The 27,517-nt window shown below is 50.2% G+C and overlaps 1 protein-coding gene across 3 annotated transcripts; it reads right to left on the bottom strand.

Moving 5' to 3' along the window:
• Positions 1-290: 290 nt before the first annotated feature.
• On the bottom strand, positions 291-26,596 carry Pde8a (phosphodiesterase 8A). 3 transcript variants are annotated; one of them, XM_048329872.1, is made up of 21 exons: positions 26,540-26,596; positions 23,833-24,023; positions 22,086-22,142; positions 21,038-21,092; positions 18,870-18,958; positions 16,409-16,487; positions 15,659-15,796; positions 12,416-12,504; positions 10,987-11,032; positions 10,865-10,907; positions 9,052-9,129; positions 8,846-8,916; positions 8,478-8,642; positions 7,408-7,456; positions 7,088-7,223; positions 6,121-6,277; positions 4,610-4,827; positions 3,189-3,321; positions 2,868-3,035; positions 861-990; positions 291-664 (listed from the first exon to the last, which is right to left on the bottom strand). In XM_048329872.1, exons 1-21 carry the CDS (start codon positions 26,591-26,593, stop codon positions 543-545), a joined length of 2,268 nt encoding a protein of 755 aa, XP_048185829.1. In that variant the 5' UTR covers positions 26,594-26,596; the 3' UTR covers positions 291-542. The 3 variants fall into 3 exon arrangements, with proteins under 3 accessions (XP_048185829.1, XP_048185830.1, XP_048185828.1); XM_048329873.1 differs by having other exon boundaries at positions 291-635; positions 6,121-6,319; XM_048329871.1 differs by having other exon boundaries at positions 6,121-6,319.
• Positions 26,597-27,517: the final 921 nt, after the last annotated feature.

A 27,517-nucleotide genomic window follows, 5' to 3' on the forward strand; every position in this document is an offset into this window, starting at 1 on the left:
AATGTGACAATACAGAACCTAACATCTAGAATCAAGAGATCACACAGATGAAAACAGGTGGCTGTGAGTTGTCACTCTATTAGATGGGTTTGCTCTTTTCACTTGTAAAATAAGGCAGGCGTTGAGAATTCAATTAAACTGCCAGGCCCTGACTCAGTCGCTGCGGGCTCTGGGAGCTGTGCTGCTGGCCCCACCCCCGGTGCCAAGGGCATGTCCTACCCAGCCTGCCTCACAAGTATCTCAGGCTCTTGCTGCTCATTGGGTCATGGCAGCTGATACCGGCTCTATTTAATTCATAGAAAATATTGAACTAATAAATTAAAACATTTTATGGGTATGATACTAATCAATTTGGAAGTGTGCTGCTGTGTGGAGAAGCACCCTCCATGCGCTTGCGTGGGGCCGGTGGCGGGGCCGGTGTCGCCTTGTCCAGCAGGAACTGCTCCCGTGGGCTCCAGCGCCCCTGCAGAGCCTGGGCTGGTGGCCACAGGCTGCAGCTGTCCCCGTGCTTTCAGGGGAGCCGCTAGGGGCTCTGGGGATGCTCAGGGTTTTCCGGGGTTCTTGGGGGGTGGCCGCAGGGTCCGCAGCTGCATCTCATCCAGGCCTTTCCAGTACTTGAAGTTGTTGTCCAGGTGCTGCATGAGGTCAGGAAGGTCCAAGAAGGCTGGGGGATGAGGCAGGGTTCTGGGTTCAGGCCTCCCTCCTACCTTTCTGCGTGCCGGGAGTGGGCAAGGGAGAGCACCCCACCTGAGCTCCTGGACTTGGGCTAAGGATGGCGCATCCCGGGGGGGGGTGGGGGTGGAAAGACACCCCAGCAGTGCTGACTTGCCCCCCCCCCCGGGGGCTGTGGAGGCGCTTACCGTCCCAGGCGTCGAACATCTCGGTGATGAAGTAGTCAATGAAGGAGATCTGCGCCTTGGGGATGCTGCACGTGCTGCGGTCGAAGGCGGGCATGACCACCGGCAGGTTCCGCTGCTTCTCCTCATCCGTCTGCAGGGCAGAGCCTCAGTGAGCCCACTGCAGGGTGCCGGAGGACCGTCCCCCCCAGCTCAACCCGCCACCAGCACCCGCATGCCATCACAGAGGTCTGACGCGGGCCTATGTGTTCACGTGGACTCCAAGCCACCACCAGTGACGGAAGCGCTTGGCTTAGAGACACTTCGCCTGCACAGGAGAACAAACCTGAAGGGGAGCAAACACTTCCTAACTCATTCTAGAACATTCCCCCAAGAACAAGAAAACCACAGGATGGAAAACTGAGGGAAAGGTGAGCACAAACCCAGCAAATCACAAAGACAGCATGTGAACATCGCAAGGCGATGATGGCTCAGTGTCTGAAAACCATGAAAATAAACAAGCTGGGCGCAGAGGCCATGCCGGTAATCTCACAGGGTTAAGATCGGCCCGGGCTGCCTCCGAAAACAAAACCATGCAATACAAATGGCCAATTTCGTTTTAAACGGTGACAGCGGTGTGTGTGCACACGCGCATGTACGCACGCACGCGCATCCATGCTCATGTTTACTGACCATAAGCAGTGTCTGCTTTAGTAGAATGTCCATTAAAAGTATCTCAGCTGAGCCCAGTGGCTCACGCCAATTCTCATGTCTGCTGCAGGTTTACCCTTGAGACCTGACTGTCCTTTCTAGGTATACTACATCTTGGTTAGGCTGTGTGTTGGCAGGGCGTTTGCTCTATGGTGTTTGAGACCGTTTCCCTCTGGAGCCCAGGCTGGGTGAGAGCTTGAGATCTGCTTCTTGAGTGCTAGAATTACGTACCGCCACATCGGAGTAATCTGTTCTGATGTCTAGTCCACTCCTACCTACTTCATGAAACTGGATATACAGGTATTCCTGTATTTTTCCTCTCCTGCTTCTTATCTTGGTGTGTTCTGGGATTCTACCATACCATGTCTGCTAGCGTTAAGTCGCCGTGCTTGCTCTGGTGTGACAGTGGGTTCTAATGTGCGGCCTCATCTCTGACCCTGCTGAGTTGACTGCGCATTCCCTGTAAACCAGACCCCTTCCCCGGGGCCACGAGGACCACGCACGCACACAGTCGTGGCTATTTTCTTACCCTAGTCCTGTGCATTAGAGAAACTTAGAACAAAAAAAAGCTTTAGTTATTCAATTACTTTCCACTTCGGGTGCTTTTAAATCCTGAACTCCCACATCTGTGTTTCTTGTGCTGTAGGATTATTGGTAGTAAATTCTATTCGCTCTTACCTGGGAATGTGTCTATCCTGCTCTGCTTCCTGAAGGGGAAGCTTCCTGAAGGGGAAGGTGCCAGTTTTGGGGCTTGAACTCAGCTTGGACGATGTCCCTGAGCTTTTGTGCTTAAGGTTGGCACTCTACCACTTGAGCCACAGCTCCACTTCCAGCTTTTTAATGTTTTTTGTTTTGTTTCAGTTGTGGGTCTTGAACTCAGGGCCTGGACGCTGTCCCTGAGCTTTGTCACTCAAGGCTAGTGCTCTACCACTTTGAGCTATAGTGAGTGCCACTTCTGGTTTTCTGCCCGGGCTGACTGAACCACGCCCAGCTAGAGAGCTCTGGGTTGCTATTTTCTTCTACTATCTAAGGTGAGATCTCAGCTGCTTCTACTGCCACAGGAAGTCAGAAAACATGAGAACGACTTGCTTCTTATATCACGTGGGGTTCTGGCTTGGTGTGGCATGCGGTGCTCCCTCCCTCAGCCTCCCGGGCAGCTGTTGCAGTGGAGTAGGCAGGGCAGGCGGGCCTTCACCAAGTGCGACTGGGAGAAACCCAAAAGCTCAGGGTTTAATCCCCTGCAGGGCTGAGGCCGTTGTAGCAGAGTGTGCACAGCGCATTTGTGCACCCTCTCCCTGCAGCCCCGTGTGCAAGGTGTACCTGGGTGAAGTACTCCTCGGAGATGCGAGCAGCCCACTTGATGCACAGCTCCAGGGCCCGGCAGGGGTTGGACACGTCCGCGCACTTGATCATCATCCGCTTGATGAGCATGCGGTTCTCCGGCATCTTGAGCATGGCGCTTATGGCTTCCTGGTCCTTACCCATCTCCTAAGCCACGGGTGGGATCTGAAGTAACCAAGGCGGGCCTTCCCCCAGCTGCCCCAGAGGGTGCAGTCCACACTTGCGGGGCCATGCTTGCCTTTCTAGAAAGGTTTTCACCAAGGGCAGCCGAGTGGGCTGGCCTCGGCCAAGTCCCCTCACCTCATTCTCCATGAGCAATGCCAGGGGCTGCGTGACACTGGTGACGAATCTGTTGACATGCTCAAAGTGCTTCGTCATCTCCGTGGCAAGGACCATGTCCACGATTCCCTGGCGCAGCACGCGGTACTGGCTCCTGTGCAGGCAACAGGCAGGGCTGCTGGGGGCCCGGGAGCGCCCCGCAGGAACAGATGGGGAAGATGGGCGCTGGCGGCACCCCACTAGCCTCTGCCCTGTGACCGATCAACCAGGGCATCTCACTCTCAGAAGAGGACCAGAGGCTGAGGGGGCACGAAGCCCATCCCCCACCCACACGCCTGCCAAGGCAGCAAGGACCTGGTCTGCACCTGCAGTTCCCTGAAAGTGCAAAGCCTCAGAACCCAGCCTCCGCGAACCCTTCCTGCAGCCCTGGCTCCCTTCTCTAGAGGCCCAAATCCCTCAGCCGTGGAGAGGGAGTCTCGTGAAATCAGGTTAGCATTTGAAAATTTCCATATAAAACTCCCTTAAAAATCTAAATAAGCCAGGCACCAGTGGCTCCCGCCTGTCATCCTAGCTACTCAGGAGGCTGAGATCTGAGGATTGTGGTTTGAAGCCAGCCTGGGGAAGAAAAGTCCCTGTGAGACTCTTCACCTCTAATGCACTCAAAAACCAGAATTGGGAGCTGTGGCTCAAAATGGCAGAGTACCGGCCTTGAGCAAAAGAGCTCAGGGACAGCACCTAGGCCCTGAGTTCAAGCCCCATGATCCACCCCCAACACCCCCCCAAAAGTCCAAATTAAAACTTTGTTCATGATGAGATCTTTTGTTTCTTTGCAGATAGGTATTAAGTCCTGAGTATATAGCCAGCTAGGCTTTAGACTGAGGTACAAAATAAACCAGGGCTGGGACTGTAGCTTAGTGGTACTGCACTTGCCTAGCATGCATGAAGCACCAGGTTCGATTCCTTGGTACCACATAAACAGAAAAAGCTGGAAGTGGCACTGTGGCTCGTGGCAGAGTGCTAGTCTTGAGCAAAAGCTCAGGGACAGTGTCCAGGCCCTGAGTTGAAGCCCCAGGACTGGCAATAATAATAATAATAATAAAACAACCAAAGACACATGACACCAAGACCTTATGAAGCTTAGGAATCTGAGCCAGGTGTGGTGGTGCATGTCTGTAATCCTATCGTGTTACTCACTAAAATGCTGCTTCAGGAGAGGAAAAAAAAATCACCCACCCCTCTCCCCAAGAACACTCATCAAAGTACTTTTGCAGTGCTGGGGATGAAACCCCTGGCCTGTGTGTGAGGGGCAGGGTTCTGCCTGTCTCAGGCCCCAGGGCCAAAGGCCACAGAGGGGGTCCGTGTGAGGAGTGGGGGCCATGCACACAGGTAACAGGTAGAGCAGGCACCGCACTCAACGTCCTGCCTGTGGCCGCCGCCCCCACCTCTCCATGTTCTTGAAGATGTTGCACTTGTCGTCCCCCACGGTCAGCTGGAAGGCCAGGGCGGCGTGGTGGCTCTCCAGCACGGCGATGTCGTTGTACAGGATGGCCAGCTCGCTCCCCGAGTTGCACAGGAACGCGTTGGTCCTCCCAGGGTGGTCCACGTCATGAATGGTGGCCGCGATGAGCGCAGCCACCTCGTCCACTGGGTCCAGAGCTTCCTGGAGACAGAGCGCTTTGAGGAGCCTGCAGCCTTGCAGTGCCGTGTGGAGGAGCGGGGCACAAAGCCAGCGCCCTGCTGCGCCCACCACCCCTCTCCACACTCACCACAAGACATGTCCTCGCTCGGCTCTCCGTTTAGGTCAACATAAATGAGAAGTCGTGGGGGGGGGTGGTATTTGGGTTTAAACGCTAAGCTTTGTGCTCTCATTCAGCTTTTGTTCTCACAGCTGACACTACTGCTCAAGCCCAGCCTCCACTCCAGCATTTTGCTGGTGGAGATTGAAAACCAGTCTCAATGACTCTTCTGCCTAGGCTGCTTCCAACCAAGACCGCAGCCTCCTGAGAGGCTGGGATTACAGACGTGAGCCTCCAGCTTCTGATCTTAGCCCTTGCTAGCTTGTTAGGACATCAAGGCTATTGAACTGTTCTGCCTTAGTTGGCCCTGAACCTTCGGAGTAGCTGGGATTATAAGCATTAGCCATTAGTACTCAGTTTAGAGTATATGTGTGCATGTGTGTGTGTATGTGCGTGTTTCCAGTCATGGAGCTTGAACTCAGTGCCCAGGCACTCTAAATTTTTCTGCTCAAGGCTAATGTTCTACCACTTTGAGCCATACCTCCACTTCCAGTTTGAGGGAGTCTCATGAGCTTTCCTGCCTGGGCTGGCTTTGAACCATGATCCTCAGATCTCAGCCTCCTGAGTAGCTAGGATTACCCAGCAAAAGTGGACATTTTAATACTCTGTGCCACATGGATGCTGTCTACCCTATGGGGTCCTTTCCTGGTCCCCACTCCAGTCATGGTGTATTAGAACAGAAGCACTGGGCTGGCTGTAGTTCAGGGGGAGTGAGCGGGACGGTCTGGTGACTCCATGCCACAAAACACTATAACTTTCAGGGACAGGGAGCTGGGAGGGAGGGACAGCTGCCCTTCCCCCCCCCACCCGGGCCCCCCCCTCCCCCGCCAAGCTTCTCAATCTCTCCTGCGCCTCCTTGCCCTGGGCCTAGGAGGGAATGAAAGGCCACTGGGAGACAGGAAGGGGCTTCTGGGAAGTCCTGGTGGGGGAAGCAGGGGTGAGCATGTGGGGCAGTGGTGGGGCAATGAGACCACCTCGGGCTGCATCCTGCAGTCTCTATGGCACTGAAGCGCCTCTTGGTGCAGGCCTGTGGTACAGGGAGGCCTGAGGGGCTTGGCTGGCTTCCCTGGGACGCGATCTTACTACCTGCTCTCCACAAAATGGCTGAGTGAAGGCATGAGGGAGCCCCGCTATGCCCGTCCCAACTGTCGCCATACCTTTACCCTCTCCCTAGAGAGGAAGTAGGCCGTGGCGTGCAGCACGTCAGCCGCGTGGGTGGAGTTGTGGTAGGGGTTGTCCTTGTGGTAATTGGCCTCGATAACTTCTAGCCACGCCCTCAGGGTCAACTCAGAGCAGTTTAGGAATTCACAGATTCTGAAGCGAGCGTAGGTTTTGAGAGCAAGATAAACCAACGGCCTAGATGGAAGCATTTGCAGTGATGAGAGAAGAGGAAGAGACACCAGGACCTTGAGCCCTGAGGGTCCTGGGAAGAGGCTGCTGCCCGACCTGGGGTACCTCACTTTCTAGAGTAGGGGTCTGCCTCTACCTGCACCTCAAGATAATCACCTTTCCAACTAAACCACACGGCCAGAGTCTGTGGTCTCCTCAGGCTTTGGCACTGGGTGACTGCCACTCCGCAGTGCAGGCGCCAGGTGACCACCACGCCATGGAGTGGGGCATCATGTGACTGCACCTCCATACTGCCAAGGAGGTGACTGGCTGCCTAGGTCCTTCCTTGAGAAGTGGCCTTGACCCAACCCCTGGCCCCACTGAGGCCTATCTGAAGTGACCACAGGACTGGGCCTGGACCTGGAAACTGGATGCTGAGAGCCAGGGCCACGTAGCAGCTCAGCCAGACTGGGGGTGGGTGGGAGGGGAGCTTCCTCCTCCTGACACACGCTCTGTGTGCCAAGGTCCCTTTGGGGAATGGTTCCAAACTGAAGGGAACCCCCTCACCCAGGTGAGAACAGGCTGGTCCTCTAAGCCCCAGGCCCACCACCACCACATGACATGGCTCTTATAAGGGCACAGCACACCAAGGCTGGTGGAGCTCCGTGGGGCTCCGCGCTATCACCCGGGGAAGCCCCCGATGTGGCCAGGCCTCGGGCCCCACACTCAAGGCCACACATTCCCCAGCTTAGGACCCACATCCTCCCTGGCCACCACCGGGCCACACGGGCTCACTGATTGTACGTGACAGCCTCCAGTCGGAAGATATCAAAGTCCCAGTGTTCTTCATCTTCCACGGCCTGTGCGATCCGTGACGGGAGGTCTTGCAGGGAGGAGTGGGTGGCAGGACTGCGGGCCCCCTGCTGAAAAGCTGCGGGGGCAGAGCAGGCAACAGAATTACCAGGAGCTTTGCAGAAGGCGGCCAGCCTGCAAGCCAGCCGCTTGGTTTCTGGGGCTTTATGAAATACCATGGCACTTGAGTAAAGAGCAAGTCCATCTGATCATTTAGTCGTGCTTCTAGTATTAGAAACCAAAAAACAAACAAACAAACTTACTTGTTGTTCCAAGAACATAATTAGTCCCTGGTAATCTTTGCAGACCGTCCTGATAAAACCAAGGGAGAAGAAAGGAGAGGTCAAAGCTCTTCTCTGCCTGCCAACTCCTGGCCCAGCCATCCTGTGCTCACCACTGCGGTCACCCCAGAACCCAGACACTTGCTGGGGAGCTCCTTGGCCTGCTGCTGGGCTGGCCTGGCTCTGCAGGGGGGGGGAGGCGGGGGGGCGGGGGCAGGCCAGGGCAGGGACACTGTAAAGTTGACCTCAACAGGGGTTGAGGAGCCACACAGTTCCTGTCTTGCCAAGAACCACTGCTTCTAACTTTAGCCTTTCTGTCCCGGCTTCCCCTCTCACCTTCTAAGTGACCCCCCTCACCGTGGGACACCCCTTCCTCCCAGGGCCTATACCAATGAGCCATACTGAGTTCTGGTATGCAACCATTCGATATACATTTTTTTCTTGCCTCAGATTTGTTTGTTTGGGGGACTGAGGTTTGAACTCGGGACTTTATGCTTGCTGGGCAGATGTTCTACCACTTGAGCGACCCTCGGTGTTTTCCAATGGGGTCCTGAGGGTCCCCTGGCTGGTCTGGACTGCAGTCCTCCTATCCACCCTTCCAGCGTGGCCAGGATGACAGGTACCTGCCGCCATGACATCTGGCTTTGGGTCTCAACCAGTAAAACATTCTATCTGGGCTGGCGCTGAACTAGTCCTCCAGACCTCTGCTTCTGGATTAGCTAGTATTGCTGGTGTGAGTTGCAACCAGCTTCTGCCCCACATCTTGAAAGCATTTTGGAATTTTTTTTTTTGAGGTAGGTTAGCCTCATACTTGTAATCCTCCTGCATCTGCCTCACAGTATGAACACTGTGTTTGGCCTCTTTAAGTGTGTAAATCCAGCTAAAAATGTTTAAATGACTGGCAAAACCACAGTAGCACTGCAGAACCCATTCTGGCTGTCTAGAACCAATCAGGCCATCTAGAACACAGTCCCTTTCCTAGCTCAGCAGTCTCAGCCCGGACAGAGCCAGCATGGAAGCGCTGCTGGCAGAGATTGGGCAGAGAAGCTTACAGACATCAAGCCCCCCACAAGGTCGGTGGCGTGAGGGTCATCGTCCTTGGCGTTGAACTGCGGCGAGTACAGCTCGGTGGTCCTCAGGATCTCCAGCACGTGGTCCAGGGCCTCCGTCACAGGCATGGGGCTGCTCTCCTGGGCTGCGCTGATAATGTTGATGGCCTGTGTTGGGGAAGGGAAGCTTTGAAAACAATGGGAGCCATTGGGGGTCCGCCCAGGCCAGAGCTGCCTTCTGCACCTAGCCACATCCTCTCTGCAGAGGAGGAGCACCACAGGGCTCTAGGAGCAATCCCACATCATTTAGTCCCCACTCTCGTTAGGAAAACAATCTGTGGGGGTGCAGGGAGACTGAACACCGTTGTCACCTTGGTGATGGGTGCCTCCATGGTCATGGAATGCATCCGGGCCAGGGAGGAGTGTCGCCTCTCGCTGTACGCTGTAGGGGAAGGGCTAGAGGTGAGGGGCTTGGCCCTGAGACCCTGTTCTGACTGCAGAGGGCGCTGTGGTCCCCCTTCCACCCCCACCCCCACCCCAAGGGCAGGCAGGCTCTGTGATGGATCTAGTCACTCACCTTCATTTGTTCGAGAGCCAGCATATCTGATGTCCAGAGAGCTCTTCCTCCTGTCTTTCCAGTTGCTCATATGACCACCTGTGGAAATGATCACAAACCATCTCTGAGACATTAGCAGCACATGAGCAAAGGGAGTCAAGTGAGCCAAACCCCTTTCTCTCTAGAGGCGAGTTACAGCAGGCATTTTGCCATACTAATGCACACACCCAGCATTAGGGGTAGTTTGGTGGGGAGCAAGGTAGGTAAAGTGAGTCCTTCTGGAAGGGGGTGCAGGCCAGAGCGCTGGCAGGAGAGGCAGGGCGGTGTCACAGGCAGGCAGGCATTTGCTCCTGTGCCCTGAGCACATGTGGATGGAGAGAAGCACAAGGCCAGGTGCAGAGCTGAGCTAAGTGGGAGAGGAACCGGACCTCCATCCTCTCCTCCTATGGGAACAAGCTGTTCCTGTGGGTGCTAAGTCCTCAGGGTCCTGGGCCTGTGCTGTAGCACTGCAGAGATGCTTCTAGCCAGCTAAGCAGCCTCACTTCTCCCCTCTGCTTCCCCGGTGTCTTCACGCCTGTTCCCATCCTGTGGACCCCGGAGCCCCCAGTGCCTCCATTCCCACCCAGCAGTGACGGGCAGGGACAGCGCCTGACTCCTCTCCTCAGCAACCTTTCTAGCCACCTCCATGCTGTCATTCTCTGGGGTGCAGCCTGTCTGTCCCCTCTCCTACCTTTGCATGGCTGGAATGCTTTTTCGCCCCGCCTCTCCCCACTGCCATGGTCCTGCTGGCCCTCTCCAGACCCTGTCAGCCACGTCTTCCTTTCAAATGAAAGCCCAGCCTGCTCTGGGGTGCTGTAACAACTGTTCAGAATGTGCTCGCAATCTCAAGATCCAGCCCCACACTTCATACATGAATATCCTTAAGCAGATGATTCACCTGTCAGTTTTTCATTGTAAAAGGAGGACATGGGGGCACCACTGGTAGAACACCCATGGCCTGGGGTTACTCCAAAGGCTCAGTTATATATACTATGTAAAGCATTTGGCACAGTACCTTAAAACAGCACAGTGCTCAAACACATAGTACCTGCTGTCAGAATGAACACATGAGTGGATATGAGTGGCTCGAGAGGACAAAAGTTGCGTCTTTTCCCAGAGGCCCTGATAGCCTTGCCAGTGACTAGTGTAACACAGCAGAGGGAGAGCCCTCCCCATCACCCCTCCCCTCCTCCCTCCTTTCCCCAGCATCCCTCTCTTCCCCATCGCCCCTCCCCATCACTCCCTCCCACTACCCATCACTCATCCCTCTCCCCTTCATGCCTCTCACTCCCCCTGGACCCTCCCCCCACTGTCCATCCCTCTCCCCATTGCACCTCCCACTCCTCACCACCCATCTTCTCCCCATTGCCCCTTCCCTCCCAATGTCCCTCCTCATATCCCCTCCCACTTCCCACCACCCATCCCTCTTGTATGAGGGTCAGAACAGGAAGAGGCTGGCTGTGGCCATGATGTGTTTGAGTCAGCAGGGGACACGGGTGTGATGGTGTCCTTCAAGTGCTTAGGAAACAGGAGGTCAGGGTGGGCAAGTCACCGGACTCAGTCTGCCTCCTAGGGCACAAGTCCTGTCCTCAAGAGGTGGAGATGGCCGGTTCTTTCCTCTGGGCTTAGGGACACATTCTGTGAGTTGGTCAGGATGCCCACTGGCACAGGTGCTTCAGCTTGAAACCCACCCTGGGGTAGCCATGGCTTAGAAAGACAGTCTCCCTACTGCCTTGGGATGGCTTGACACAGACTGAGCTCACCAAACCCTGAAAATGGAGATGGGCCCCCATACCTGTCTGGCTGTCAGGCGCCACGCATTCATGTATCTCCTCAGTCTAGAAGTGGATTTTATAGGCTGTTAGTTTTAGCTGCCCGGAAGTCCCGCCGGCTATCCCTGTCCTCACCCTTACCTACCTTGCTGGTGCCATTACACACGATGGACACATAGTGTCTGATTTTTCTGTAACAAGAAACAGTACACTATTTGCCTCCTGACTGATTGGATGGGTGTGTTCTTAATCTTTCATTTCTGGCCAAGCCTAACCATTTACACCTCCCCTGGCGTTGCTGGAAAGAAGTGACTTCAGTACAACCAAAATTTTTCCCAGTTCTCGCAACAGGCGATTAAAAATAAAAATGCTGGGCCAGGAGTTTGGCCTAGTGGTAGAGTGCTTGCCTAGCATGCACAAAGCCCTGGGTTCGATTCCTCAGCACCACATACACAGAAAAAGCTGGCACTGTGGCCCAAGTGGTAGAGTGCTAGCCTTAAGCAAAAGAAGCTCAGGGACAGTGCCCAGGCCCTGAGTTCAAGCCCCAAGATTTGACAAAAAAAAAAAAGCTTCTAGGAAGCCCATTCACAACCAGAACCTTCCATCTGCCTGCTCTGCCATCTCTCTGCAGCTCTCTCCAGATCTCCACAGCCAGTCTGCAGCCGAGCTGGGGAGCGGCAGGGGCTCCCCCTCTGTCCCTGCAGTAGCCCCTGCCGCCGCATCCAGCCTGCACACTTCTCTCTACATAAAGAGCTCACACAGATCCAGCACCCAGGCACTGCCAACTGGCAGCAACGCCTGGTGACGAAGCCCATGAGCAGTACGGTCAGCACCGGGCACTGCCATGCACAGTGGCCAGGGCCAGACACAGGATCTATGTGCACCATGTCCTTGTCTCCCAGGCTGCCCTCCTGCAGAACCCGGCCCTGCTCCCCCCACCTTTCCTCGATGAGCCTGTGATTACCCACCAGGTCTGGCTTGCACCTGTTTATCTGTGTTTCACGGGCCTACCTTGTAGGCCTCCCATGACCATCATTTACAGTGGTGGTGTGTCTTGCCTGTTGGGTGTTTCCCAGTCATATTTGTTCATTTTCTACTTTTATTAACTCAGACAGATTCTGAGCAGCCTATCTGAAAGTTTAAGGCTCCTGATACACATGTATTGCCAATCAACAATCACATTTGTTTCACCAAAGAATTTCCTAACTTGGTAGTCACAAAATTCTTCTTTACATTGATGGGCCTATTATAGAAATAATCATCCAATTCAATTTTTTACATTATAGAGTCTACTAGCAAGCACTGTTGGCAAACAGTTTAAAAACCTGACATTCTGACTTAAATATAAACATTCGGTTTCTCATGCATCCCTGCAGCTTAAACAAGACTGTGCCAATCTGGTGGCTCTGGATGGAGGAGGGGGGTCCCCAAGGACGCATCATCCCCGAAGGCATTCTGCAAGACATCTGCCTTGCCACACCACCAGCCCCTTAAACTTCTCAAGCAGGTCCTCAAAGCAAACCCGCTGACCCACCGCAGGGGTGCCCACCCCACCGCAGGGTTCCTCCACTTACCCTCCCTGCCCCACCACGGGTATGATCTTCACATTTTGTTGTATATTGTCTCCATTTTTATTTTTGGCATAGTAAACTCCTTCCCACTCCTATGAATAGAATGTGATTAAGCATCATTAGGCTTGGAACCCGGAGCATTTTCTACTCTGGTTCCCATTCATTCTCCACTTTGAAAGCAATTAGAACCCAAAAGTGATCCCAATCTCAAACCCACTCTCCCAGTCCCCCCAAGTGCTTTCCCTCCTGCACCATGGCCTGTGCTGGGCTTTCCACATCAGTCCTCCTAACTCCTGCCGGCTGCAGGGAAGGGGGGGCATTGGCCTCTGCCTTGGGACGGGAAAAGTCTCAGGAGTGGAGCACAGAAGGGGCCCCCACCATGGTAGGCTGCTGCTTAGGGTAAAGGGCTGGTCCTCCATAGTGGGCTGTGACCCCTTAGGAGTATGGGATGAACTCGGGGAGAACCAGCGGGCACAGTGGGCATGCGCTCCAGGCCCAGGGAGAACCAGCGGGCACAGCCATCACGCCCGGGTCTGCTATCACATGCATGGTGCTGACAGGACCAGAGTCAGGGCTCCCCTAGCGAGGTGCAGCCAGGTGAGGAGGCCTTGCAGGACACGACTGTGCTGGGAGGAGGGGAGCCAGGGACCTCAAAGGTTCTGAACTCTCACCCTAGGCCCTGAGCTGTGGAAATTGGACAGGTGCATGTGACCTAGTGCTGATCATGTGGCAGCTGCAGTGGCTGGGCAAAGTCTCCAGTCCCGACCGCTCACAGAGAAGTTCTCAAATCCACACTTGGGCTATGGCAAACACCAAAGCCAAGACTCTGCAAATGGCCCAGGGAAGTCCAGCGAGGGGCCAGGCACTCCCACAGAAGCTAAGAAGTTTACTGGCGTCCTGACGTAACTCTGTACACTGTGAGCACCGAAAGATGATGCATGGCAATGGAGACCCTAGCTCCCTGCTCTCCTCACTCCATAGCCATGAGAGGCACAAGCCTTACAGCTCATACTGGAGAGGCCTGCATCCAAACCAGCAAGGGCTGGCCAGGGAACCCCAGGCAGGAGAACCAGACCCTCTGCGTCCCAGCACACTGGGACACTGCAGAAGCTAACAGGCAAAGGCTACTTTTGAATTCATTATTGAGGGTAACATAGAAATGGTGTTCGCACAACTGGGTGAATATTCCAGAAACCACTGGACTGTGTACTTGAAATGAGTAAGTTGTATGACATGAAGATTGCATAGCATCAGAGCTGTCATGTTAAAAAATGGAGGGAAGGGAAGAAAAGGAGGGAGGGAGAAAGGAAAAGAAGAAAGAGGACAGAGAAACAGGAAATTAGTTCAATCAAGCAGTCAGCACTGTGAAAAATCTCTCCAGGATTTCTTCCCAGTCCCCTAAAGGAGACGATTAGCCAGCAATTGGCTCTGAGTTTTCTAGTCATGCACAGAAGCAAAAGATATTTACTCAGGGGCTGGGAATGTGGCTTGGCAGGAGAGTGCTTGCCTAGCATGCGTGAAGACCTGGGTTTAATTTCTCAGTACCACATAACCAGAAAAAGCCAGAAGTAGTGCTGTGGCTCAAGTGGTAGAGTGCTAGCCTTGAGCAAAAGAAATTCAGGGACAGAGTTTAAGCCCCAAGACTAGGAAAACAAAAATTACTTAGCATACACTATATTCATTTATCATAAATATGCATCCTACGTTTACTGATCTCAAGTATTATGTAAGTTTGAGTTCCTGCAAACCTATCATGGAGCCTGAGAAAGCTGATGGAGTTGACGTATGGGTGGATAATGCACCCAAGCCCTCAGCAAAGCCCTACCCTGCTGCGGGCCTGGAGAAGCCAGCCTGGTGGGGCGGGGTGCAGGCCTGTTCCCGGGTGAGCTGCCCACTGCATGGCAGGAAGGTAGTAAGGTCTATGCCTCCCTTGTGTTCAGTTGTGGCCATTGATGCCGTCCCTTTGGGCTCCATTGTTTTAAGAATGAAGTCATCACCACTCAGCTGGGCTTATCCCCAGGGCTTATGCATAGTAAATATTCAGAGCACTTGTGCTTTTGTTTACTGGAGGACAGTGACCACCAACCAGGCTAAGGAACTCAGGCTCTAAGGAGGGAGCATTCACTCACCCACGGTGCAGGGGGGGGGGGAATGGAGTGTGTGTGCGGGAGGATCCTGGGTGACAGTGACTGAGCAGGACCAGCCACACGTAGTGCAGAGGACTGGGGAAGGGGGAAAGACCCTTAGTGGCAGTAACAGCTGAGCAGGACAAGCTAAGCGCAGGGAAGGGGCTGTGTGTGTGTGTGTGTGTGTGTGTGTGTGTGTGTGTGTATCCTGGGGCCTGCTCCAAGTGAGGGGGTTGAAGCCATCAGGATTGGTGAGGATGGGAAGGAGACGGTGGTCAGGACAAGGTGAGGAGGATGGAGATGGAGAAGCAGGGTGGGACAAGGAGGTGAGGATGGGATGGAGATGCAGGGCGGGAAAAGGAGTGGAGCACTGAACTTACACAAGGCTGCTGCCCACAGGCAGCCCCTCACCCCAGACAGGGCATCAAGAGATAGTCAGAGCTCCCTGGGGAGCTCAAAGACCACCTTTGTCTTTCCCCAGGAAAGGCAAATGGTCAGACTCTAGAAACAAAGTAGTACAGGGCCAATATATGACCTCCTACTGGGGCCCCTACCCAGCAGACAGAAAAGATAAGCCACCAATTGTGCAAATGTTCCAGAGAATCAAAGTCTTGACGAAATTTTGAAAAGAGGGAAAGCCTGGCAGAAAGGACTCAAAATTTGTGAACAGCAGCCAGGAGGAGCTCCTGCTCTCATCCGACCCGAGAGCCTGGTGAGTGCGAACCTTGGAGCTAAGCATCAGGTGGCTGTGCAGCCGTCTCCTCCTTCCAGACCTGGAAATAGAATCCAGCTCTGCTCTTCCTCAACAAGGCTCAGAGAATTGCTGGGCAAGATGCGCTGAGGATGACATGCTACCTGGCCGGCAGCTCTTACCCAGAACCTTGCCACCACCTGGCATCAAGATCAACTCACCCAGCGCAAGGACAAGCATGACAGTTTTAAGCATCAAGTCATTCTGCTTATCGACTAATCATATCATCACTTTTAGGCCTCAGTTTCCTCATCTGCAAATGGGGAGCACAAAAGCGACATGACTTTGCTTCCTGCTGCTGGGAAGAGGAAGGCACTAAGTCGTCCTTCCTCACTGGTGTGAAAGGAAGTGCACCGACTTCCCACTTACCTTGCCTATTCTGATGCAGGAATTTATTCTGTCCAGCAAGTCTGCCTTCTTTTCGTTTATAGGTACTTCAGCCAACTCCTTCCCTATTAGTTCACCTGACTGGTAGCCCATTGTTGTCTCAAATGCGGGATTTACGTACTGGGAAGAGAAGAGAGAAAGCACCAAGGGGAATTGGGAGGCATTAGAACCCAGGGTCTCTGTCTAAGCCCACAGTTTTCTCCTCAGGAAGCCCAAAAGCCCAGGAGCTTCTGTTCAGTGACACCGGTTGGGTTTTCCAGCTGTGCTAATAATGGGTGATCCAGTGTCTCATTTTTCTCATTTGTAGTTGTTTCTGTTTAATTTCAGCATGTTTCAACTATTTCCAATACCAGAGGGAAAGAACAGTGGGTTAGGCCTGCAGATGCCATGGTTCTCCCTGCTGCACATGGTATCTGTCAGCACAGGTGTTTCTCCTTGCTACGCACAGACAGGGACACACACTCACACTCACACACACACACACACACACACGTGCGCGCGCACATGCACACACAGCAATACACGGACACACGTTATATCCACATTTTCTGAATAGTGTAACTAATTACTAGTATCTTCTCTTATCTAGAAAACTAATTTTGTTATATATTTTATTGATTTTCTTATAATCCTCTAAAGAAAGAAAGGAAATAAATACTATATTGGTTCAATCTTGAAAATGAGGGCAAACAAAACAAGCAATTTGAAAGGATACCTTTCCAAACAACAAACCTGTATGACATGGTTTTCACTTGTAATTTCAATTGCATCTTGACTCTTCTCTAATGCAGTGAATACTGAATTGCAGGCCCTTTATGGGTAGAAACAGAAGATCTGATTAATACAAATACACAATCTTCTATGAACTTGGGGGATTCACGGGCGTAGTTAAATATGCCTTTGTGTGATTGGTAAAGGTAAGGAGTGCTCATTCAAAAGGTTGCAAGGGAATATTAAACATAAAGACACCGCCCTCTGCAGCCCCAGTGCACTCTCCCCACGCATGTGCACACTGTAGTGTCTCCTTCAATTGAGGTGCAGGGGCCAGGGTGGTTAACATAGCTCTTCAGGAGCCTGCCTGCCTGCAGACTGAATGAGAGAGATGGTCAAGAGTGCATCATGGAGCCTGGCAGAGAGAAGGAGAAGGCCATTTGTGGCTATTAGCTTAAGTTGTTTCCAAAACTTGGGGGCTCTCTAGAATGCCAGCTCCGTCTTCGGCTTTCTTCAGAAAAACTCAGAACATAAGAAAGCATTTGCCATGTCCTTAGTGTTTGAAAATGGTTTCTAATTATGCAACAATAAATGTTTACTGGCAAAAATTAGAAAGTAGAGATAAATAGTAAATGAGATCGCACATCACTCCACAGGAGTGAGGAACAGGCAGGCAATAGCACGCACCAGTGAGAAACTCCCAATGCTGAGGGTGACTTGGAAAAGATGCATATGCAAAATGGTACAGACCTTTTTGTAAAAGTCTGGAAGTTCTTCAAGTAGCTAAATACAGTCACCATACAATCCAGCTATGTCCCTCTTGAACATACACCCAACAGAAATGAAACATCCTGAAAAAGCTTGTTTATCACAGCTAAGCTTAAGTCTAGCAGTCAGCAGGCAGACAACCCAAACGTTCATCACTGAAGAATAGGTGGACAGAGGGTGATATATCCATTCAGTACGATATCATGCAGATGTGTGTTATGACACTGTTTCAGTGAAAGAAGCCAGTCACAGAGGCCCACAGGTTGTTTGGGGCCATCTGTAGGAATGTCTAGCAGGCACAGGCAAGTCTACAAAGGCAGTGAGCAGTAGTGTGACCTAGAGCTAATGTAAGTGCTCTACACTTGTGGTGGTGGGCACACAGCCCTGTGAAAATGTAACTGCTATGAAATTATGTACCTTAAGCAGGTGAAATGTGTGGTATGTCAATGACAGCTCAATAAAACTGCTAAAAAAAAAATTGAGATCACTGGTCACTGGTGGCTCATCCCTGTAATCCTAGCTGCTCAGGAGGCTGAGATCTGAGGACTGCAGTTCAAAGCCAGACTCATCTCCAACTAACCACCAGAAAACTAAAAGTGGTGCTGTGGCTTAACGAGTACTAGCCTTGAACAAAAGGTCAGGGAGGGCACCCAAGAACTGCGTTCAAGCCCCATGGACAATACACATACACACACACACACATACACACACACACACACACACACACACACACACTACTGTTTTTAAAATTGGGTCTTTTTTTTTTGCAGCCTCATTAGATAAAATAAGCTCCAATATCACCTATTTGAAATGAACTCTCCTTTCCCTGAGATCTAAGAGTTGCTTTAGGACCAGAGTGCAGATGGGTGGCAGTCTACTACAGCCTCCCTCAAGAGTCTGAAATAGACTTTGTACAGCACCCAAGCCTTCAATACTTCTGCAAAGCACCACTTCTGGGCTAACTCGTGGTGCCTGTGTCTATGACGTACTTTTCTTCCCTGTATGTGGAACCTCACACTGCTCCATCCTAACCTAATGTTCCGCACCAGGCATACACAAACACAGCAGTGCACTCATCTCTCCCATCCTCGGTACAGGAAATGTTAACAGGACATTCCAGGAAGGAGTGTAGCTTTATTTTCCTCCTGCCCAGCTGATACAGGTTTACTATGTTTTCTGTTTCACTCAGAAAATAACTTACTTTTACTCATTTGCTTTAGAACAAATTTCTTTATCAAGAGCAAATTAAAACCTAACCATGGTCGTTCACCCTGCAATCCCAGCTACTTGCGAGATAGAGGCAGGAAGATAGAAAGTTCAAGGCCAAAAAGGGAAGCTAGCAAAAACATCATTTAAACAAACATGGGGTGGAAAGATGGCTCCGGGGGACTTGTCAGCAAGGGCCCGGCTCTGCCTTCCATCTCCAGTGCTGCACAAAAAGGAAGGGGGCAAATTACAGAATTCTTGTAGAGAACAAAAATGTCACCTGCCACAGGCGGTTCCCATGTCAGTAGAGGGAGTTCATAGGATGACTTTTTAAACTTTTCACAGCAAGTGCAGCTTTGTGCCCCTCATTCACTCACTCTCGCATGGGGCGCCCGGTAGAAGGGAGTCCCCATGAGCTAACAGGGCCCCATGAGATCCCCACGTAGGCTGTGTGGGTAGAGCTGCCCACCCCACCCCATCTCAAGGGGCGGCCCTGCTCAGGAGTTACCTGAGCTTCAGCTGGGACCGCACCTCCCCAAATTCCAGCTGGAGCAGCTCGTTGTAGCAGGCCATGATGCTGGGGTTTTCTGTGTACCTCTAAAAACAGAAAGGGGAATTTTGTTGGAAAAACAAAGGAGCTTAAAGATTTAAGTATGTATGCAATGAAAATGATATGAAACAAACTCAATGTGGCAACTGAAAATTTAAAAATACTTTGTAATCATTATTGCTGAATAGAAGAAGAGATGAAAGTTATGGGCACCAAATAAGCGGCTGAAACATGAAGGTTCTCTCAGCTCACGAGCAGTGGTCAGTGCATCAGAGACAGCAGGGCTAGGCAGCATAAGACTGTGTGGCCCATGTCCCGTTTCTTTCCTTTATCTTCAGCTGCTGGGTGCACTGGGGAGCAGAGCTGCCTGGGTATGTCTACCCAGCATGTGTTCTGACCTACTGTACCCACCTTTCCACACTAAGGAGGATCTGAGCACATGTGTTCTCCCTCTGCCCCTGCAGTTCCAAGGCCTCCAGCTCAGCTCCGCAGTGCTGTCCACAGGTCGGCACTGGCAGAGGCCATGGCTTGCTGCTCAGTGTCAGATGATGCTTTTCTTTTCATTTCTTCTCCTTCTTCTTTTTATTTATTTATATATTTTTTGTTAGTCCTGGAACTTGAACACTAGGCCTGGGTGCTGCCCCGAGCTCCTTTTGCTCAAAGTTGGCACGCTACCACTTAAGCTACAGTGCTATTTCCGTGATTAATTGGAGATAAAAAGGTCTTCTGGATTTTCCTGCCTTAGATCTGTGGATCCTCAGATCTCAGCCTTCTAGTAGCCAGGATTACAAACATGAGCTACTGGCACCTGGCTCAGATGAATGAAGCCATGTTACAAGTCACTGTCACTCCTCCCGGGGTCTGGGAATACGGCCTAATGGTAATGTATTTGCCTCGTATACAAGTCACTGTCACTGTGTGCCATGGTGCTTGTGCTTTCCTCCCTCCTTCTGGCTGGCCCCTCTGCGCTGGGTGTCCTGCCGCTGCCTGACGTTCCAGGAGCATCGCACCACTGCAGACAGATCCACTGTGCTCATCGCTCTAAAAGGCCTGACGCGGAGTAGAGGCCAGGTCAGCCTCCCCAGTCCAGAGACCATGGTGCCAGCTAAGCTCACCCACAGGCCCTAACCTTGGTGTGGTGTGAAACGGGTGAGCAGGGTGTACGAGATGCTCGCAGACCAAAGGAGGCAGTGGCCCGGTGGGAGGTAGCAGATGGTAAGGAGGTGGCAGACCAGAGGACAGACCCTTCCAGACCTAGGGCTGAAGGCAGTGGTGCTGACATCACCATGGGCTCTCTGGAGCAGGGAGCGTTCTTCTAGAAGTGCAGATTTTAAACTGTGTCTTAGCACAAGCCCCCGTGGAAGGAGGGTGGTGAGATTGTCAGGGAAAAGGGTCACTCTCCCCTCCCCACTTCCTCCTCCCTGTCTTAACCACTCTAATCCACGCCGGCACTGGATCCATGCTGCACACAACATCACTGCTTCTGACCTACTGTACCCACCTTTCCACACTCAGGAGGATCTGAGGTGTCCACAGGCCCCTTGTGTACACTCCACCTGACACCATGGCCATGGCTACAGGGTCTCCAGCCCCTCATTGACACAAATCTGGACTAGACTCTGTCCCAGCGCAGCCTCATGGCAGCCCTCTCCTCAGGATCTTCCAGGCCATTGCCTTTGTTTTTGAGACAGGACTTCACTCTGCACCCTGAGCTGGCCTGAACTGAACCCCCCCCCCCCACACACACACCCATCCCCAACCAGCTGAACAGCCCTGGGCAGCCTTTGGGCCTGGGAGAAGCCAGTGGATCGAAGGGGAGGGGAGAAAGGGAGCTGTACTTGTGTTGCTTCATTGCCAGAAGCGTTGAATTAGCTTCAAAGATCACAGTGCATGTGAATATGACAAAAACACTTTCTATGGAAGATTTCAATGAGCATATATTATGGGGTATTTATTATGACTTCAGCAAGCATATCCTGAGAGACTAAGGAAGTTAAATGTTACGAGTTAGATTAGCTAATTATAGAGTCAAGCCACACTGCAACCCACTAGGGCGATGTATTCTGTGAGGCTCTGGCCTGAGCCAGCAGTTTCTCACCGCGCTGTAGCGTGAGGAGGGCACATACCCTTGTGAAGCCAGCAGCGATGAAGGACCTCACAGACAGGTCTTCTCTGTTCACCCTTCAAGAGAACACAGCCAAGAATTAAATGCGCCTTCATCACCACAATGTCAGGATTCATTCATTTACAGACTTTAGTGGCCATATAATAATTTAGATGAAAATTAGATGTATGAACTAGACATGTGGACCTGTTTCAACTGTACATTTAGGTTTAGGGCAGAATAGTACCATAACTGTTTTTGAGGCATGGATCTCACTGCCTGGGATCAAGTCCTGCCTCAGTCTCCCTGAGTGCCGGACCACAGCACGCATAACTCTTCTGAGATGACACTAGCTGCTCACACAGACAAGAGTCCCTATGGTTCCTTAGTAGGCTTTCTTCTACATTCAGTTACTGTGTGAAATCTCTTCTCTCCCTGGTGGAGGTCTGTCGGGTACAATGGAAGCCCGTGCTGAACAGGGTCACTTAGATGGTTCATTTGCCAACCTCAACTCTTGGACAGACCACTTGACACTGACATGCTGAATTGTAACCCTCTGTACAACTACTTAAAGATAATAAAACATAATTAAAAAATAAATACACTAAAATGGAGAAAAAATTAAACCTCTTCTCCAGCAAGACTGAAAGGACAAAAAAATCCCAGTTCTGTGTATACACAGAACATACATACTACATAACATTTACATAATCTTTTCCTTGCAATCTCCGATCTTCTAGTTTATGGATAAAATCCCCATTTCCATGTAATGCTAGTACCCAGACATTTGGAGCTCAATATTCACGGCAGGTAACCCTGGGGCCTGGAACACTTTCCAAGCACCTGCCTTCCCCCATGTGCAGGCCCGCACTCAGGACGCCTGGCTTGGGAGCACAAGCTTCTCCCCGAAGTCAACTTGACAATAGGAAGGAATACAAAGGAAAAGCCAGACTTTAAAAAAGCCCCTTTGAGGGGATCTCCTTCAGAGGGGCCTGGCCCTCCCTCAGCCATCTGTCAAACAGAGTAGACATGACAATGACACCTCAATTTCAGTAGAAAAAGAAGTTTACCTGCGAACTACACCAACAATGACTGTGTTTTCTGAGAGCTTTGATGACTTGATAGACCTTTAAAATAAAAACAAGTTTTTAAGTATAGTGTGTGTGTGTGTGTGTGTGTGTTGCACGGCTTTTTGGAGTAGTTCACTGGCGATAAGAGTCTTATAAGAGTTTTCCCCCAGCTGACTTCGAACTACGATCCTCAGATCTCAGCCTCCTGAGTATCTAGGATTACAGGCATGAGCCACAAGCACCTGGCTAGAAATTAATATTTTCTTACTATTGTTTTGTTTCTGACTGGTCTAAAAATAATTTTTAAAGAATTAAAGAATAGGGGCTTGGAATATGGCCTAGTGGCACGAGTGCTTGCCTCGCATACGTGAAGCCCTAGGTTTGATTCCTCAGCACCACAAATATAGAAAAGGCCAGAAGTGGCGCTGTGGCTCAAGTGGCAGAGTGCTAGCCTTGAGCAAGAAGACACCAGGGACAATGCTCAGGCCCTAAGTCCACACCCCAGGACTGGCAAAAAAAAAAAAAAAAAGAATTAAAGAATAAACTGGGGGAAGCAAGGGAAAGGGTGACACTGTGCAAAAAGAAATGTACTCTTAGGCCAGGTGCAGGTGACTCATACCTGTAATCTTAGCTACTCAGGAGGCTGAGAGCTGAGGATCATGATTTGAATCCAGCCAGGGAAGGAAAGTCTGTGAGACTCTTATATACAATAAACTACTCAGAAAAAGCTGGAAGAAGCACTGTGGCTCAAATGGTGGAGCACTAGCCTTGAGCACAAAGAGGCCCAAGGACAGTGCCCATGGACCAGCAAAAAAAAAAAAAAAAAAGAAAGAAAGAATTATATAATCATAACTCCTCTATACATCACCTTTATAATAAAAATAATATTTAAAAAATAAAAGTGAGGAAAATAAAGTGAGAATATAGTCATAAAATTCACTGCATATCCTATAAAATTAAGAATATTGGGGCTGAGAGGGATGGGGAGAATGATAAAAGGGATCATCTTGATCAAGAGGCACTGTATCCATAAACTGCTTTGTTGAATGGCAACTCCTTTGTACAATGACTTAAATAAAATATATTTTTAAAATAAATATACTTTCACAATTTGGGAAGTACAATTAAAGTCGGGGGAGGAAAGCAGGAGAGAAAAACATCCTTCATGCTCTAGACTCTCCTTTGCTACTTGGCCTCTCTTTGGGGATAAACTCCCACCCAGTGGACTGTAGAGCCCTAGCAATTGTGGCCTCTGGACAGCCTCTGGTAAGAAGCCCTAGTGATCCTGTCTGGGCACTCTCCACCTGTTCTGGCTCATGTTGACTCAGGCTGTGTGAGTAGGTGCTGTTACCTGTCCTACCCAGGCATGTATGTGTTACTATGGTGGAGGATATGGGAGGGGCTCAAGAGCCAGATTTTATTAGATTCTAAGCAACAAAAAGAAGTTACTATTTTCTTTTTTCTTGCTGGTCATGGGGCTTGGACTTTTCTGCATGGGCTGGCTTTGAACTTCCATCCTCAGATCTCAGCTTCCTGAGTAGCTAGGATTACAGGCATGAGCCACAAGCACCTGGCTAGAAATTAATATTTTCTTACTATTGTTTTGTTTCTTGCAGTTCTGAGGATCAAATCCAGGGTATTCATCACAAATGTGATATAAAGATTTGTCCCAGAAATAATAAAGCTTTACTGTCTTGGTCTTTAGCGTGTAGGGAAAGAATGTAGCTTCACGTGTTTCCAGGCTCACCTGCACAGGGCCTCCGCATCTATCTGCCGGGGATTTCTGTGGTCGATGACAACGATGTCATGCAGGTTGTCCAGGAAGCAGTCAAGGGCAGCCCTCGGCTCCCTAGCGACTGTACACTTGAACTTTGCCTTCTCGCATGCCTTTCGGAACCCATTACACTGGCTGTCTGCTTTGGCAAACACTAAAAGTACCTAGATCCAAGAGTGGAAACACTTTTTCATGAGATGTTGTAAAATTGTGATGTCTTAATAAGACACAGAAAATAATGAAGCATTTTTAAGATGGGACACAGATGTCATATGAAATCTGCACCTGTGTCTAACCCGTCAATCTTACCACTCAGCCCCAATCAGCAGCATTCTCCACCTGCTCTGACTTTGGAAAGCACCATCTTCATCAAGACTCAAATATTTAACAATTACAAAGTTAATTGAGTATGTCTCAGGTGGTTAATACTATTATTTTACATCAACTTTTAAATAATGTAAAGTTTTTGACTCAAGATTTTACATAAGGGCTGGAAATATGGCTTAGGGGTAGTGTGCTTGCCTAGCATGCATGAAGCCCTGGGTTCAATGCCTCAGCACCACATAAATAGAAAAAGCCAGAAGTGGCGCTGTAACTCAAGTGGTAGAGTGTTAGCCTTGAGTAAAAGAAGCTCAGGGACAGTACCCAGGCCCTGAGTTCAAGCTCCAGGACTGACAAAAAAAATTACATAAATCCTCCAAGTTAAAAAAAATCACTTTGAGGGGCTGGGAGTAGGGCTTAGCAGTAGAGTGCTTGCCTTGCATGCATGAAACCACAGATTCAATTCCTCAGCACCACATAAACACAAAAAGCCAGAAGTGGCACCTTGGCTCAAATGGTAGAGTATTATAGCCAGGGAGTGTGCCCAGGCCCTGAGTCCAAGCCCCAAGACTGGCAAAAACATAAACAATAATAAAAATAAATGATTTCAAATATAAAAGGGAAGATTCCAAAGTAAACTAAAAAATCTGGGTACTAGTGCCTCATGCCTGTAATCCCATATTCAGGAGGCTAAGATCTGAAGATCTTAGTTCAAAAGCCAGCCTAGGCAAATAAATCAGTTAATCCTCAATTAACCAGTAAGAAGCAGAAAGTTGAAGTGTCTGCCTCAAGTGGGAATATGCCAGCTATAAGCGGAAAAATGAGGACCTGAATTCAAGTAGTAATAGTGCACACACACACACCAAAAAATTCTAGGCCAAGTGTCGATGGCTCACATCAACAATTCTAGTTACTCAGGAGGCTGAGATATGAGGATCCAGGTTTGAAGCCAGCCCAGGCAGTAAAGTCCATGAGACTCTTATCTCCAATTAAACACACACACACACACACACACACACACACACACACACACACACACACAGAGAGAGAGAGAGAGAGAAAGTAATGCTGTACTCAAATGATAAAGTGCTTTCTTTGAGAAACAAAAAACAAAAAAAAAACCTCAGGGAAGCACACAGACCCTAGGTTCAAGCCAAAGGACAAGCATTGAAAAAAAAAATGGTCAAACATTGGATCTTATGAATACAAGGCAAATGTTCCACCATTGAGTTACATCTCCAGCCCTTAATTTTTCTTTTGCCTGTCCTGGGGCTTGAACTCAGGGCCTGGGCACTGTCCAAGCTTCTTTTGCTCAAGGCTAGCACTCTACCACTTGAGCCACAGCACCACTTCTGGCTTTTTCTGTTTATGTGGTACTGAGGAATCGAACCCAGGGCTTCATGTAGGCTAGGCAAGCACTCTACCACTAAGCCACCTTCCCAGCCCAAGCCCTTAATTTTTTGAGACAGGGTCCTATTATGTAACTCAGGCTTGTTTTAAACTCTAGATCTCATGGCATCTGCTGCTGAGGGACTGGGATTACAGTCATGTTCTCCCATGCTCAGCTAAAACACTACATCAATTCAAAGCCTGCCAGTTAAGTGTTATAGAACAGTACAGGTGCAGAGGGGAACACCTGTGCCAGTGGTAGGACAATAGCGGCCCAGGGCCTGGCTTTGACCAGGTGAGTCCTGGGTCTGGCTAGCTCGGCCCCAGACAGTTGACTGAAACCCAGACACATCTCTTGCCCATCCCTCAGAGCCTCACTTCCCACCCGGTGGCTGGTGGAGATGAGGCAGCTTGAGAAAGGGTGACTACCCACTACAACGTTCTCAGAAACCCTCCTCCCCATAGCTTGCACACTCTAAGTTTGCCCAACTACTCAAATGCCTCCAGTACAAGGAACCAGTCAGCCTCCCCACACTTGGAGAATGCCATCGTGAGCACGGTTAGACAGAAGGCAGCCATTTTCTAATAGAGTGGATTTAACAAGAGAGAAAAGACTGCTTTTACTTCTCAGTTTGGAAAGCTTCAAACCTACAGAGAAGTAAGGAGTGATGGAAATACTCTTCCACGAGCTTCATCAGCTGTTAATATTTTGTTGCCTTTGCTGTGCTTCTCTAAATACACACACACACACACACACACACACACACACACACACACACACACTTTTGTCTTTATTATAACCAAAGTACTATAGGTTGCATACAGTCTTTATTCCTAAACACCTAAGAGAAGGCCATTCTCTCGTCTTGACCATAGCACTGTGAGAAAGTTCGATACTGACCCAGCTCTATTACCTAAACCCTACAGAAGAGAACAGACAGGCAGTAACCCCAGCATGGCTCCTTAGTACCTGAAGTTGATCTTGATGAATTCTCATAGGACCAAACTGCACATCAGCTACCATTCCCTGTAAGAAAGAGATTTGCTTAAAAAACAAAAGGCGACTGTGATTCTTGCTTATATGTTTCTCTACTTAGCAGCACAGATGAAAGGGAAGCATCTTCTCTAGAAAACAAATTACAGAAATAGGCAGAGAGATAACAGGCATGCTCATGACCTCCTCTCCTCTAAGCCAGGACACCACACTTTTTTTTTCTTTTTGCCAGTCCTGGGCCTTGAACTTTGGGCTCGAGCAGTGTCCCTAAGTTCCTTTTGCCCAAGGCTAGCACTCTACTAATTGAGCCACTGCACCACTTTGACTTTTTCTGTGATTAATTGGAGATAAGACTCTCATGAACTTTCCTGCCTGGGCTGACTCTGAGCCTTGATCCTCAGATCTCTCAGCTTCCTGAGTAGCTAGGATTGCAGGTGGGAGCCACTAGTGCCCATCAGGGTAAACATTTTTTATCTCAGTCTTTTACTTGCTGGGTGAGTTTAAGAGACTCACCCCAACCTTCTCAGCCTAGTTCCTCCTTTGTTACAAAGATCAAGTTAAATTAAACTGTGAAGAGCCTCCAAATAGTTGATGCCAAACAACACTGGTTCCAGTGTGCCTATTTCCATCTTCTCCTGATGGCCCAAAAATTCTTTCATCTTATTAGCACCTGAGTAATGCAGTCCGAAGATGAATAAACATGTCAAACAATCAAAGAAACCCCACCGACAGTATTAATTCACACAACTGCTGGGTGGAAGGGGGAAGTGCAAACTTCCAACAGATTACTTGATAAATAATAAAAGTGAAACATATTACATAATAAAGACAGCATTTGCTAAATTACAGGGAAATTTCATCATCTAAAATCTTTTTTTTTTTTTTTTGGCAGTCCTGGGGCTTGAACTCTGGGCCTGGGCACTGTCCCTCAGCTTCTTTTTGCTCAAGGCTAGC

This window comes from Perognathus longimembris, chromosome 20 (genome assembly GCF_023159225.1).
Source record: "Perognathus longimembris pacificus isolate PPM17 chromosome 20, ASM2315922v1, whole genome shotgun sequence".
Lineage (NCBI taxonomy): Eukaryota > Metazoa > Chordata > Mammalia > Rodentia > Heteromyidae > Perognathus > Perognathus longimembris.

Excerpts from the sequence above, each read along its gene's own strand:
- Pde8a (XM_048329871.1), bottom strand. The coding sequence starts at position 26,593 with ATGGTAGCTGATGTGCAGTTTGGTCCTATGAGAATTCATCAAGATCAA. Across the intron at positions 21,093-22,085 it reads ATTGTTGGTGTAGTTCGCAG|GGTGAACAGAGAAGACCTGT; the intron begins GTAAACTTCTTT and ends GTTCTCTTGAAG. Across the intron at positions 8,643-8,845 it reads TGGAGGCACCCATCACCAAG|GCCATCAACATTATCAGCGC; the intron begins GTGACAACGGTG and ends TCCCCAACACAG.